The following is a 12,772-nucleotide window of genomic DNA, read 5'->3' as shown; positions in this document are numbered from 1 at the left end:
TAAAATTATAGGAAAATAGTCTTAAGAAACTAAAAATAATAATAATGAGATCACAAAGAATGACTCTAATAGCAAAAAAAAAAAAAAATAAGATAAAATATAATAATAAATAATTATAGGATAAGGAAAAAGAGTGAGCTCCTAGAAGAAAAACTAATAAGTGAAACTGAAATCTGATAGATCACATTTTTAAACAAGAATATATAATTTACTTCAATAAAAGATATACATTAAAAATAATAATAATTTTGCTGTAGAATATCAAAGAACAACAGAAATAAAATGAAAGAAAAAATAATGATGAAAATATAATCAAATACAATCAAACATAAATACTAAAGCGGAAATATGTATAAGAAGAAAACAATTAGAAGCAATAATTTTGGAACAACAAAATTATGGAATAATTTGTTGCTATCTCCATCAGTAAAACAGGAGTAGTATTTCTAAGTGATAACTACAGGCACAAAGAATTTGAGGTTGTTTTTAGCGAAGAAGGAAACAAAGTCATCAAGAGTTTAAACAAGTAGAAAAATAATTTAAATTAAAAACACATTTACAGAATGAATTCCTCAAAATGAAAACATATAGTTAAAAATTCTATGTCAATCAAAAAATTTTAATAATAATTTGAGAAAATAATCTTAAAATTTCGATTAACAACATCAATAACTTCCTTGCCACTGCAATAAAAAATTTACTAAGACAATTCTACAACTGATCAAAATATCAAGAACGATTTTTTAAAAACTCAAGAAAGTCAAGAAAAATTTTTTTAGTCTTAAAAAATGGTTAAAACAAAAAAATAATTATTGATCAAAGAAAGTATTGAAAATGCTTCTACAAAATCAAGAGAAATCATCAACTTCTACTAAACATATAATCATTCATATGATTAAAGCAAAATAAAAAAACTAGGTATTCAAATAATAAATCTAATTGGATTCTTAACTTTTACTGTGTTAGTATCTGTAACTGTTTAGTAATATGCTACAATAATTAATGCTTTTTATACTACATAAGATAATATTTAGTAGGCTGATTGGCCTTATAATGTTTTAAACACTATAAGCTAATTATAAATAAACTGTAACACTAATAGTTTAGTTGCATAAAACTAATTCTAATTTGACTCCCCCTAAGCTAAAGCAAATTCAGCTCTTTAATAATAAATAGACTATTTGATATAAAAGATTCTTTCTTATAAATATTACTATAAATAGAATCATCTTAAACTGGTTCAAGTTTATTTGCCATAATGTCTAATCAACCCATAACTTTGTAAAATCGTCTTTACTACAGCCAAACATATAAAGTAGGCTAACCTTCAACAATGAAGGTTTATTTTTTCGAAAGTATCGATGTTTCTCAACTTAATTCTTCTCCTATATTTAATTAATTCATATATAGATAAATTTAAGAAGATCTTAATGCTTATTTTGAAGATAAATTATATAATCTTTTAATAATTATATTAGTAGTTTCAGCATCTTGCCAAGTAATTATCATACCTGTTTATGCTTTTATCTAATCTAAAAAAGATAGATTACTTAACTTATTTGTACATTCCATGCAAGCTAAATAAAAAATATGCTTTTTAATATAAAAAACATATTACTCAAAATTTCAATAAAATAGTCCACAGAGAGATTTAAAATTTTAATGTCTTAAATAATTAATCACAAGTAAAAAATTAATCTATGAGTCAATTGGCTAAATCGCAGATATTTAATTTATGTTTACTATTTGGCCTTGCGATTACATATTTGATCAATACGTTTTACCCTAGAGCAAACATCATTATTCTTAGCAATATGTAAATTAATAAAAAAACTATCTCTATCTTTTCAGTAAATTATTGAAACTATTTTTAACACTCTTATTTGAATTTTGAAATTAACAAAAATGAATATTTATTAATTTAAAAAAAACTAATAAGCAAGCATTTAATAAGGCTTTGCTTAGCTGAAATTATTGCTTTTACATTAGTTATGAGATTATTCCCTTCTTTGAAAGCTATTAAAATTTAAGACTATTTATAAACAATATACAAAGCCGAGTAAAAAGAAACTTCTATTGTTGAGCTGATGTAAAATATAACAAATTAATAGGGCTTGATAAAAAGGTATATTAGTTTATAAATACTAAATAATTTATTAAATTAATTCATAATAATTAAGTATAATTTGAAGATTATTATAATTATTTCTTTAAAATATTTTAAAGTGAAGTTTGTTCAATAATTTTAAACTACCAAAAATATATCTTGAATTTCAACGAACTTTGATTTAATCACTTGTAATTAAATTTAAAATGGTTTCTTATAATAAGGACTTAAGCTAAAAAGTATTGAAGTTATATTGATGATTTGAGTGAAATGATTTATAATAATGATATTATTATATATTAATCAATGGAAAATAATCTTTTTGAGACAATTAATATAGCCGATTACACTTATTTTATAGATTATTGGATAACAATTTACTATGGAATAGTAATTTATATACATTAATAGCTATATTTACTTTACATATATAATCTAAGTTTAATTAGTAATTCTTATTTTCTAGGTTTTTTAATGGTAGTTATATTTGGTTTAGGCTGGAACTATTTAATAGGCATACTGGATGATGAAATCAATACTACAAGATAATATATTTAATTATAAATATAAATGATTTAGTAGACAATAATTATTTTCTTAATTTTATTAAAAATAACAAAAAAATATGAAGTTTAAAATAATTTATATAATAATCTATCTAAATTAATTTTGACATATTGCTTATTTTCGGTATTAAAATATTATAAATTGGATAGCATTATATTTTAATGAATGGATTAAATTTAATTTAATTTAAAATGAAAAAAATAGAAAAAAAATATACTCATAAATTTAGTAAAATAAATAATATATAGTATCAATCAAAATAACTTTTTCAGTCTTTATTTTAGGGAAAAGATTTCTTTTTAGATTTATATATTTTGTAATTGAAAAACAGAGAGTAAAATAAGGAGCCATGTGTGGAACCACCTATTTTATATTATATAGATAGTATATATATTAGTTTAATCTTAAAAAATTAAAAGAACCTATTTATTATATTACATTCATAGTAATTTGTAGAGTTCTACATATATTTTTGATATTTTTTCTTTTATATATTATGGAAGCATTTAAATTGATTAAAACATATTATCAATAATTAATATTTGCCAGCAAATTCAATCAAGTATTTTATGAGCATTTTAGAAGTATTTTAAGCGGAAAAATAAAAAGAAGAGATTTATTTATTTCATCATGGTTAATCAACAAGAAGAAAAGCTTGTGCTCAAAATTAACTTAACTTTTTCTAATTTTTATATTATAAATGTTTCGAAATGCGTTTTAATAGTGAAAATTATCAAAATGGATTAACGTCAATTCAATTTTGCATTTAAAAGCAAAAAGTGAGTTTTTAGATGTATTTCTTCATTTAGCTATTAGACATGAAAATTTTAGTTAGCGAAATAATTATTGAGAAAAATGGACTCATTTACTTAATTTGAATTGACTTTATTGATCCATAAAAACTTAGATCCTATTTATAAAAAATTTGACAAGATATATGAGATTGATTTTTACTTAAAGCACATAATTCGATAACTTAGTTTTTGTAACATAGATTATTTTAATTACATCATTTATATTATCACATATTTTCAAATAAAAAAATCAAATATTCCTTTATGCCATTGTTAGATAAGGGATTGCACATTACATTTTAAAAAACTAAAATAATTTTAATATAAAATTATTAATCTCCATTTATGTAATACATATAATAAATATTTTGATTTTTGTTAGTTTGGCTTCTAAATGCCTTATTTTTTCAAATACTTTTAATTATAGAATAATTAATATTGTTACGTCATAATTCAACTATTAATTAATTACCTTAAAACCAAATAATCTGCTTATTAATTTCTTTTTAACCAAATAATATTCATCAAGGATTAATATATCAAAAAAATATCTTAAAATAAAAAATCTGTTTTAAAGTATTGTTTTTGAAATCAATTTGATTAGTTTAGGCAGATACTTAAATAAACAATGTATTTTCTCTCAATTTCATTCTCTTTTAATTCTAAATTGACTTCACTTGAGAGTATTTTTAAAAATTAATTAGAAACGAAAAACAAAAAAACATTTAATCTTTAAAATGAAAAAAATACGTTTTATAAATTTAATAAATTTAAATTATAAAAAACTAAGCAAAAATATAATAATTATTTATTAAAAGATAAAATAAATAAATCAGAAATAAATGAGAAAAACCTTAGTAATATTGATAATTGCTTCTGCACTTTTAGTATCTTTTGTAGAGTCTAAAAAGTAAATTAGAAAATAAAAATACGAAGAAGTCAGATAGATGCCACTTTTAAATCAAAGTTAATTAGAATCATCTTCAATTTCAGTTACCTTTTACAATGCTTACAATGATGATTGTTTTAGTGCTTGCGAAACTGTTCATGGTAACAGTCTATATTACTACTAATATCAATTATATATGTGCTGTCATATAGGACTTACTAATCCTTACTACGATTGGTATTATATGGAATGCTATCCTTAAGTCCTTAAATGCAAAGGAGATTATTGATTGGAGAAAAATAAATGAATATACTTATATCAAAATCAATAATATATATAAATATATGTTAAAATTTGTATTACGATTTATAAAAATAAAAAAACCTTTTTTATCTTTTGAATTTTGAAAAACAAAAATATCTTTTTAATACAATTTTTAAGATATCACTGACATACTTAAAGAAATAAATATTTTAGACTTATTCATTTTTGAATTAATAAGAAATTACTACATAATAAAAATATCCTTTTTAGTTTGTAAAATAAAGAAATTAGTTTATTAATTTTACTTTATTTATATACTTAAATAGCTAGATAGTATTTTTTTTTTATTTTATCTTAATTTGTTTTAATTTTAAATACCTTTAATAGTTAAATAACATTTATTTATAAAATAAAATGAATATATATTTTTTAATATAATTTTTATTCAAGGTAATTAAATTATTATTCCACAGATATACTATATTAACTATATTTTTTGGTCAAGAAGTGTAATACTTTTGAATTGTTATCTTTCTTATTAAATTTTATTAATTGAAATATTTTGGGTAAAATAAAGAATCCTATGCGGAACCACCTACAATATATTATATAGATAGTATATAAAATATTTTTATCTTAAATAATTAAAAGAATATATTTATCATTTAAAATGCCTAATATTTTGTAGAGTTATATATATTTTTGACATTTTTTCTATTTTGTATATTTAAATTGACTGAAACGTATCATTAATGATAAATATTTGCTTACAAGTTTAATCAAATGTTTTATGATTGCGTTAAAAATAATAAAGCCGCAAACATGAAAAGAGCTGGTGAATATATTCCATATATATTGATTAATGAATAAGAAGAAGAAAACTTAGAGCTCATAATTAAAATTACTAAAAATACTTAATCTTTTTTCTAATTTTTTTATTTTTAATGCTTAATAATGTATTTTTCTAGTGAAAATTATTAAAATGGATTAACATATATTTAATTTGATTTTTGCAAGTAAAGTGTGAGTTATAAGATGGATGGATTTCTTAATTTAGCTCAGAAATAGCATTTGTATTTAGCTAAATAATTGTTTAAAAAAATGGACTCATATACTCTATTTAGGATTTATTTTATTAATCCATAGCAACTGAGATCCAATTTATAAAAAACTTGAGAAATTGCATAAGACCGATTTTATACTTACAGCATAAAATTCGATAACTTAATTTTTTGTGACATAAATTATTTAAATTACTTTATTTATAGGATCATATATTTTTGAAATCAAAAATTAAATATTCTATTTTTTATTCTTAAATAGCACATTAGACTTTAAAAGACTAAAATAACGTAAAAAAAATTGTAAATTTCGTATTATATATATATATTATGAATTTTGTTTGTTTTGGGTAGTAGATACCTTATTTTTTTCAAATACTTTAAGTTATAGAATAATTAATATGGTTACGTCATAATTCCAACTCTTAATTATCTGAAGAAGAACTAATCTATTTACTAATTTCTTTTTAACCAAATAGTATTCATCAAGCTTTATAAATATCAAAAATTGTCTTAAAACAAAAATTTGTTTTTGTATTAAATTTGATTGGTTTTGTCAAATTTATTAATAAACAATGTATTTTCTCTCAATTTCTTTGTGTTTAAATTGAAAATTTACTTCACTGCAGAATATTTTTAATTTGTAACGAAAAACCAAAAAAACAAAAAAATAATTACTGTTTCTATTGAAAAAAATACGTTTTATAATTTTAACAAATTTAAATTACAAAAAACTAAGCAACAATGTTATAATTATTTATTAAAAGATAAAATAAATAAATCTAAAAGATATGAGACAAAGCTTAATAATATTGATAATTGCTTCTGCTTTCCTAGTATCATTTGTGGAGTCTAATTAGGAAATTACTAAATACAGTCCACCTAAAGATATGAAAATTTTAATTGAAAATGGTTTAGATACTTCTTTAGCTAGTGGTACCTTTTATACAAAAGACAACTCTGCATGTTTTAGAGCATGCGCAGCTAAATATAGTAACAGTCTTTATTACACTATTTAATAAAGATATATTTGCTGTTAGTTAGGGTATACTAATGATAGTAATGGTTGGTTATGGATGAGTTGCAAACCTTTAATCCTTGATTGCTAAGGAAATTGATTGATTATAAATAAATAAAGATTCTTATATTAAAATCAGTAATATAAATAAATATATATATTATGTTATGATTTATAAAAAATTATGATTATTTTTTTACTTTTGAAGAATAAAATATTTCTTTTTTTTTAATCAAATTTTAAAGATATCTCTTAAGAAAATAATTTAGACTTATTCATTTTTTAATTAATTAACTAATATTACATAATAAAAAATATCTTTTTTACCTTGTAAAAATAATGAAATTTGTTTTACTTTGTTAATCTTTAATACTTAAATTACAGCTATTTATAAAATTAAATGAATTTTTATATTCTTTTTATTTCAAGATTTTTAAACTATTGTTAGACAGATATACTAAATTAACAATTTCTTTAGGTTAAATGTGATACTTTTGAATGATTATCTTTCTTATTTTAAAATTTAGTTTTAAGAAATATAAATAAAAATTCTACAATTAAACTATGTTTTAAAATTTTATAAAAAATACATTTATAATCTTAAGTTTTATATCTAATGTGTTAGTTATATCACTTCTTATTATTTACGGTTCTTAAAACCATTAAAAATTTTATATATAAAATATATAGGGTAAAATATATAGGTAAAAATAAGGAGACCTGTGTGGAATCGCCTCTTATATAATATATAAATAATATATGAAAGATTTTATCTTAAATAATTAAAAGAGCATATTTATCATCTACATGCCTAGTATTTGGTAGAGTTATACATATATTTTTGATATTTTTTCTATTTAATCTCGTTTAAGCATTTAAATTGACTAAAAAATATTTTCAATAATTTAATATTTACTAACATTATCAATTATATATTTTATGAGTGTGTTAAAAATAATAAAGGCGCAAAGATAAAATGAGCTGATTTATTTATTTCATTATGATGAATGAAGAAAAAGAAGAAAATTTAGCTCTCAAAATCACAAATTACTGAAAATACTTAATCCTTTTTCTAATTTTTTTATTTTTTAATGTTAATAAATGTATTTTTCTAGTGAAAATTATTAAAATGGATTAATGTATATTCAATTAGATTTTCGCAATCAAAGTGTGAGTTATTTGATGGATGTATATCTTAATTTAGCTATAAGACATAGAATTTGTATTTAGCTAAATAATTGTTGAGAAAAATGGACTCATTTACTCTATTTTGGATTGAATTTATTAATCCATACAAGCTTGATCCAATTTATAAAAAAATTAAGAAGATACGTGAGATTGATTTTATATTTACAGTATATAATTCGATAACTAAATTTTTTGTGGCATAAATTATTTAAATTACTTCATTTATATAATCATGTATTTTTAAAAGCAAATAGTAAAATATTTCAATTTGTTATTCTTGGATAAGTGATTGCTCATTAAATTTTAAAAAAATATAATATAAAATTATAAATTTCGTATGTTATATATGTATATAAATATTATGACTTTTGTTAGTTTTGGCTTGTCAATAATTTTTTTTCAAATACTTAAAGTTATAGAATAATTAATATTGTTACGTCATAATTCAACTATTAATTAATTATCTTTGGATGAGATAATCTATTTATTAATTTATTTTTTATCAAATAATATTCATCAATCAATTCTGAAATATATCAAAAATTATCTTAAAATAAAAATCTGTTTTAAAATATTGTTTTTGAAATCAATTTGATTAGTTTAATAAACAAACAATGTATTTTCTCTCAATTTCCTCCTGTTTAAATTAGAAATTTATTTAACTGGAGAATATTTTTAATTAGAAACGAAAAACAAAAAAACAAAAAAATACTTATTGCTTCTATTGAAAAAAAATACGTTTTATAATTTTAACAAATTTAAATTAAAAAAACTAAGCAACAATGTTATAATTATTTATTAAAAGATAAAATAACTAAATCTGAAAGATATGAGAAAAAGCTTAATAATATTGATAGTTGCTTCTGCTCTCTTAGTATCATTTGTAGAGTCTAAAAAGTAAATTAGAAAAATTGATCCAGATGAAACCCAAGATATACCTATTTTGTTAGAAAGTGGATTAGAATCTACTTCATATAATCCTACCATATACTATAGAGACAACATTCAATGTATGAGAGCCTGTACAGCTAGTTTTGGTAACAATGTTAGTTACTACTATTATGGAAGATATATATGCTGTAATTTAGGACTTTCGGATGGTGGTGACGGTTGGTATTGGATGAGTTGCTAACCTTTGAGCCTTAATTGCTATGGAAATTGATAGATGATAAATAAATGAAGATTTTTATATTAAAATCAATATTATAAATAATTATATATATTACAATTTATGTTATGATTTATAAAAAATTATAATTATTTTTTATCTTTTGAATAATAAAATCATTTTTTTTTTATCAAATTTTAAAGTTTCCATCTAAATAAATCCATTTATTTAAAATCAAATAATTTAGACTAATTTTAACTTATTCATTTTTGAATTAATAAGCGATTATGAAATAATACAAAATATCCTTTTTAGCTTTTAAAAATTTAGAAATTTGTTTATCAATACTATTTTTATTTGTTTTTTTTTATAAAGCACTCTTTTGTTTATTTTGCTTTATCTATTTAATTTTATTTTTAAAAATTATAATCATTAAAATAAAATAAATATCAAAAATATATAAAATAAATAGATATATTAAGGGATAAATTAATTTTAAACTTTAAGACATTTAATCAATTTTTTTATTTAAATATTTCATAATATTAAATATCTTTAAAACTTAAAATACAGTTAATGATAAAATTAAATTAATGTATATTTTTTTTATGCTTCTTATTCAAGGTAATTAAATTATTATTAGATGAATATAATAATTTAAATAGATCTCTTGGTTAAATATGATAATTTTGGATGGTTATCTTTCTTAATTTGAAATTTAATTTTATAAATGTAAATAAAAATTCTACAATAATATCATATAAAACTAATTTTAAATTTTATGAAAAACACGATTTTAATCTTAAGTTTTATATCTAACTAATTTTATGACTTCTTATTATTAAAGATCTAAAAACCATTAAAAATTCGATATGTAAATATTTTTTACTGGTTTCATTTTGAAAAATAAATTTTTGATGTTATAAATAAAAAAATTGATTCCTATCCTTTAAATCCTAAAGCAATTTATATGATAAGAATTAAAATTTTACAAAAAAAAGTCATATTTCATCTTGTATTTACTATATCTGATAATCTTCAGTTTATGATTGCTCATTTAAAAATAAATTCGACTTCAAACAAAAATAAGTAATTTACAAAAATTAATTTATTCAGAAATTTAAAATTTATTTATTACTTAATAGTTTCTATTTTATTTTAATGAGAGCGAAATAGTTCAGTTAAACATAAATATTCAAGAATTAAATATTAATAAAGCTAAAAAAGCTGAAGATATAAAACTTTTTCCAGAAAAAAGGCTGAAACCGTCATTTAGCTCACAAAATGTATTTACTTTTTTTTTATTAAAAAAATATAATAACGTTTGTTTATTGCTGTATAAATAAGAATTACATTAAAAATTTCATAACATTAGAAATTGCTCTTAATTTTAAATAAAAAATTTAATTTTATGTTTAATTCTCAAGTTTGGCTTTTGATATTGCTTATTTTTGGTAGTAGAGAAATAATGTAAAAGGGTCGTTTAGACAGAATTTTCAAGTTAATTTTTATAATTTTTTTCATTTTTGTTGAACCAAAAATTTTAACTTAACATTATTAAAAATTAAAAATTTACAATTTGAAAATCAATTAAATATTCTCAATATTGTTAAGAATACTATTCTTTCCTTTCAAATATTCTTCTTTTCTGAATTATTAAATATTTTAATATTATTTTTCTTGAATAAAAGTGTTGTTAATATTTCTAAGAATATTATTTGGAATATTCTGTATTTTTTGAGACTTTGCTAGAAATTATTGAAGACTTTGGTCATTTTTAGTATAGATAGAGTGCTGACTCTTAGAGAAATTACTTTATTTTTGAAATTTCAATTATTTAATAAATTATTTATATACATTCTACAAATATTTTTATATTTATTAGTACTATTTTCACCATTTAATTATTATCAATAGAAATTTATATAAAAATGAACTAATCTTTTTGATTTAAGATACTTGCTCTTTACTTTCAATACTTCTGATTCTTAGATTTTGTTTAATCTTTTCAAATAAATTAAAGTATATTAATAATCAAAATTAGATAAAATAATATGTTTAAATTAAAAATAGTATTTTGAATCAATAAATAACAGAACTCGAAAAAAAGAAAAATAAATCAAATAAAAAGCCAAAAAATAAATTAATAAACAAATAAATCAAAATAGTTTTATTAATTTAATTTCATTTTTATATTAAAAAATATCAAAATTTAAAACAAATAAACTGTATTTACCCTAGATAAAGTGTCAAACTTGTGAGGTTAGTGCACTTTGCTAGGGTAAAACCTAAGTTTGATGCACCAATTGAACCAATTTAATTTCCACTTTTTATATTTTGAAGAAAAAATATTTTATTAATTAGTAGATTACAAGGAAAAAATAAAAATAAAATAATAAGAAATGAATTAGTTAATAAGCTAAATAAAAAAGAAAAATAATTCAAATAATAAGCAAATAAATATATTTAAAGTTATTTATTTTTTTAAATTTATTTTGATATTAAAAATATCAAAATTTAAAACAAATAAAATGTTTTTACTAGAGATCAAGATTCAAACTTGAGAGGTTAATGCACTTAGCTAAAGCATCACCTAAGCATTATACACCGGTTGCACCAATTTAACATTTACTTTTTAAATATTATAGAAGAAATACGAAATTATAAGAAATAAATTGATTAATTAATTAATTAACAAAGCAAAATTAGAAAATGAAAAGATGAATGAGCTAAAATAAGAAGAAGAAAAAGCAGAGTAAAAAAGAAAAATAAATCAAATAAAAGTTAATAAATAAATTAAAAGATTCCATTAAATTATTTTAAATTCCTTTTTATATTAAAAAAAATCAAAATCCAAAACAAATAAACTGTATATACCCTAGAAAAAGTGTCAAATTCGAGAGGTTTGTACACTTTCCTAAAACTGAACCTAAGCTTGATAAACATTCATCACATAATTAATTTCCACTTTTTTTATTTTATATTTAACAATATCAAAATCCAATGCAAATAAACTGTTTTTACAAGAATTCAAGTGTCAAATATGCGAGATTAGTGCATTTTGCTAAAGCTGGACCTAGGCCTGATGTAACTTCGTTACTTATTTAATTTCCACTTTTTAAATATTGATGGGATATAATTTATTTATTTTTATTTAGAAGAAAAAAATGATGAGAAAATAACAAATTAATTAGTTGATAATCAAACCAAAAGTTAAAAATAAGTTAAAATAATTAAAGAAATATTTATATAACTAAAAATGATAGAATATAGATGATAATATCTCTTACAAAAATAATATTTTAAATAACTTGAAAATTAAATTTAAAAAAAAGAAAAATTATTATATTAATGAGTTAAATTTACTAAAGATTAATATTGAGAGCTAAATGGGATTTTAGAGAAGATTTTAAAAACTTTTTTTATTAATAAAAATAAATTTAAATAATTTTAATAAAAAATATATAGATAATTACATTTTATAGATTGCCAAAGTTATCAAATTATATCATTTATTTTTTTACTTACTTACTTACTTACTTACTTAATTTCTTACTTTTTTTCAAAATAGTAATTTATGGAAATTAATTTAATTATAAAAATATTAAAAAATTAATTTGGTTTTATTTAGAATTTATTTGAATAAATTAAACAAAAAATAAGAAATGAAAAATTATTTATAATGTTTGCTTTTAGGAAGAAATATTATAAAAGTGTTCTCACTTAAATATTCTTTTGATTCTTATCAATTATATATTTTATTTAAAGCTAATTTA

At 19.3% G+C, this 12,772-nt stretch overlaps 6 protein-coding genes across 6 annotated transcripts; 5 read left to right on the top strand and 1 right to left on the bottom strand. All coding sequences in view use genetic code 6, as the record gives it.

The window, feature by feature from the left end:
* Window positions 1-398: 398 nt before the first annotated feature.
* TTHERM_00481180 (hypothetical protein) lies at window positions 399-581 on the top strand (the record flags this gene model as incomplete). Its single annotated transcript, XM_001017429.1, has 1 exon — window positions 399-581. One exon carries the CDS (start codon window positions 399-401, stop codon window positions 579-581), a length of 183 nt encoding a protein of 60 aa, XP_001017429.1.
* A 1,832-nt stretch (window positions 582-2,413) lies between these two features.
* TTHERM_000481179 (transmembrane protein, putative) lies at window positions 2,414-2,681 on the top strand (the record flags this gene model as incomplete). Its single annotated transcript, XM_012797947.1, has 2 exons — window positions 2,414-2,497; window positions 2,574-2,681. The coding sequence occupies 2 exons, from the start codon at window positions 2,414-2,416 to the stop codon at window positions 2,679-2,681; spliced, it is 192 nt and encodes a 63-aa protein (XP_012653401.1).
* A 1,629-nt stretch (window positions 2,682-4,310) lies between these two features.
* Window positions 4,311-4,646, top strand: TTHERM_00481170 (transmembrane protein, putative; the record flags this gene model as incomplete). Its single annotated transcript, XM_001017428.1, has 1 exon — window positions 4,311-4,646. The coding sequence occupies one exon, from the start codon at window positions 4,311-4,313 to the stop codon at window positions 4,644-4,646; it is 336 nt and encodes a 111-aa protein (XP_001017428.1).
* A 1,827-nt stretch (window positions 4,647-6,473) lies between these two features.
* On the top strand, window positions 6,474-6,800 carry TTHERM_00480160 (hypothetical protein; the record flags this gene model as incomplete). The annotated part of the gene is made up of 1 exon (XM_001017426.1): window positions 6,474-6,800. The coding sequence occupies one exon, from the start codon at window positions 6,474-6,476 to the stop codon at window positions 6,798-6,800; it is 327 nt and encodes a 108-aa protein (XP_001017426.1).
* Window positions 6,801-8,717: 1,917 nt separating this feature from the next.
* Window positions 8,718-9,050, top strand: TTHERM_00480150 (hypothetical protein; the record flags this gene model as incomplete). The annotated part of the gene is made up of 1 exon (XM_001017425.3): window positions 8,718-9,050. The coding sequence occupies one exon, from the start codon at window positions 8,718-8,720 to the stop codon at window positions 9,048-9,050; it is 333 nt and encodes a 110-aa protein (XP_001017425.1).
* A 1,856-nt stretch (window positions 9,051-10,906) lies between these two features.
* Window positions 10,907-12,508, bottom strand: TTHERM_000480149 (oxalate/formate antiporter protein; the record flags this gene model as incomplete). Its single annotated transcript, XM_012797946.1, has 7 exons — window positions 10,907-11,000; window positions 11,233-11,322; window positions 11,538-11,627; window positions 11,874-11,963; window positions 12,021-12,110; window positions 12,363-12,412; window positions 12,473-12,508. 7 exons carry the CDS (start codon window positions 12,506-12,508, stop codon window positions 10,907-10,909), a joined length of 540 nt encoding a protein of 179 aa, XP_012653400.1.
* Between the last annotated feature and the right edge of the window lie 264 nt (window positions 12,509-12,772).

Source organism: Tetrahymena thermophila, assembly GCF_000189635.1.
Source record: "Tetrahymena thermophila SB210 genomic scaffold scf_8254611, whole genome shotgun sequence".
In the NCBI taxonomy this organism is placed as follows: Eukaryota; Ciliophora; class Oligohymenophorea; order Hymenostomatida; family Tetrahymenidae; genus Tetrahymena; species Tetrahymena thermophila.
The sequence above is the reverse complement of the archived record's forward strand: the minus strand, read 5'-3'. Positions and strand labels throughout refer to the sequence as shown.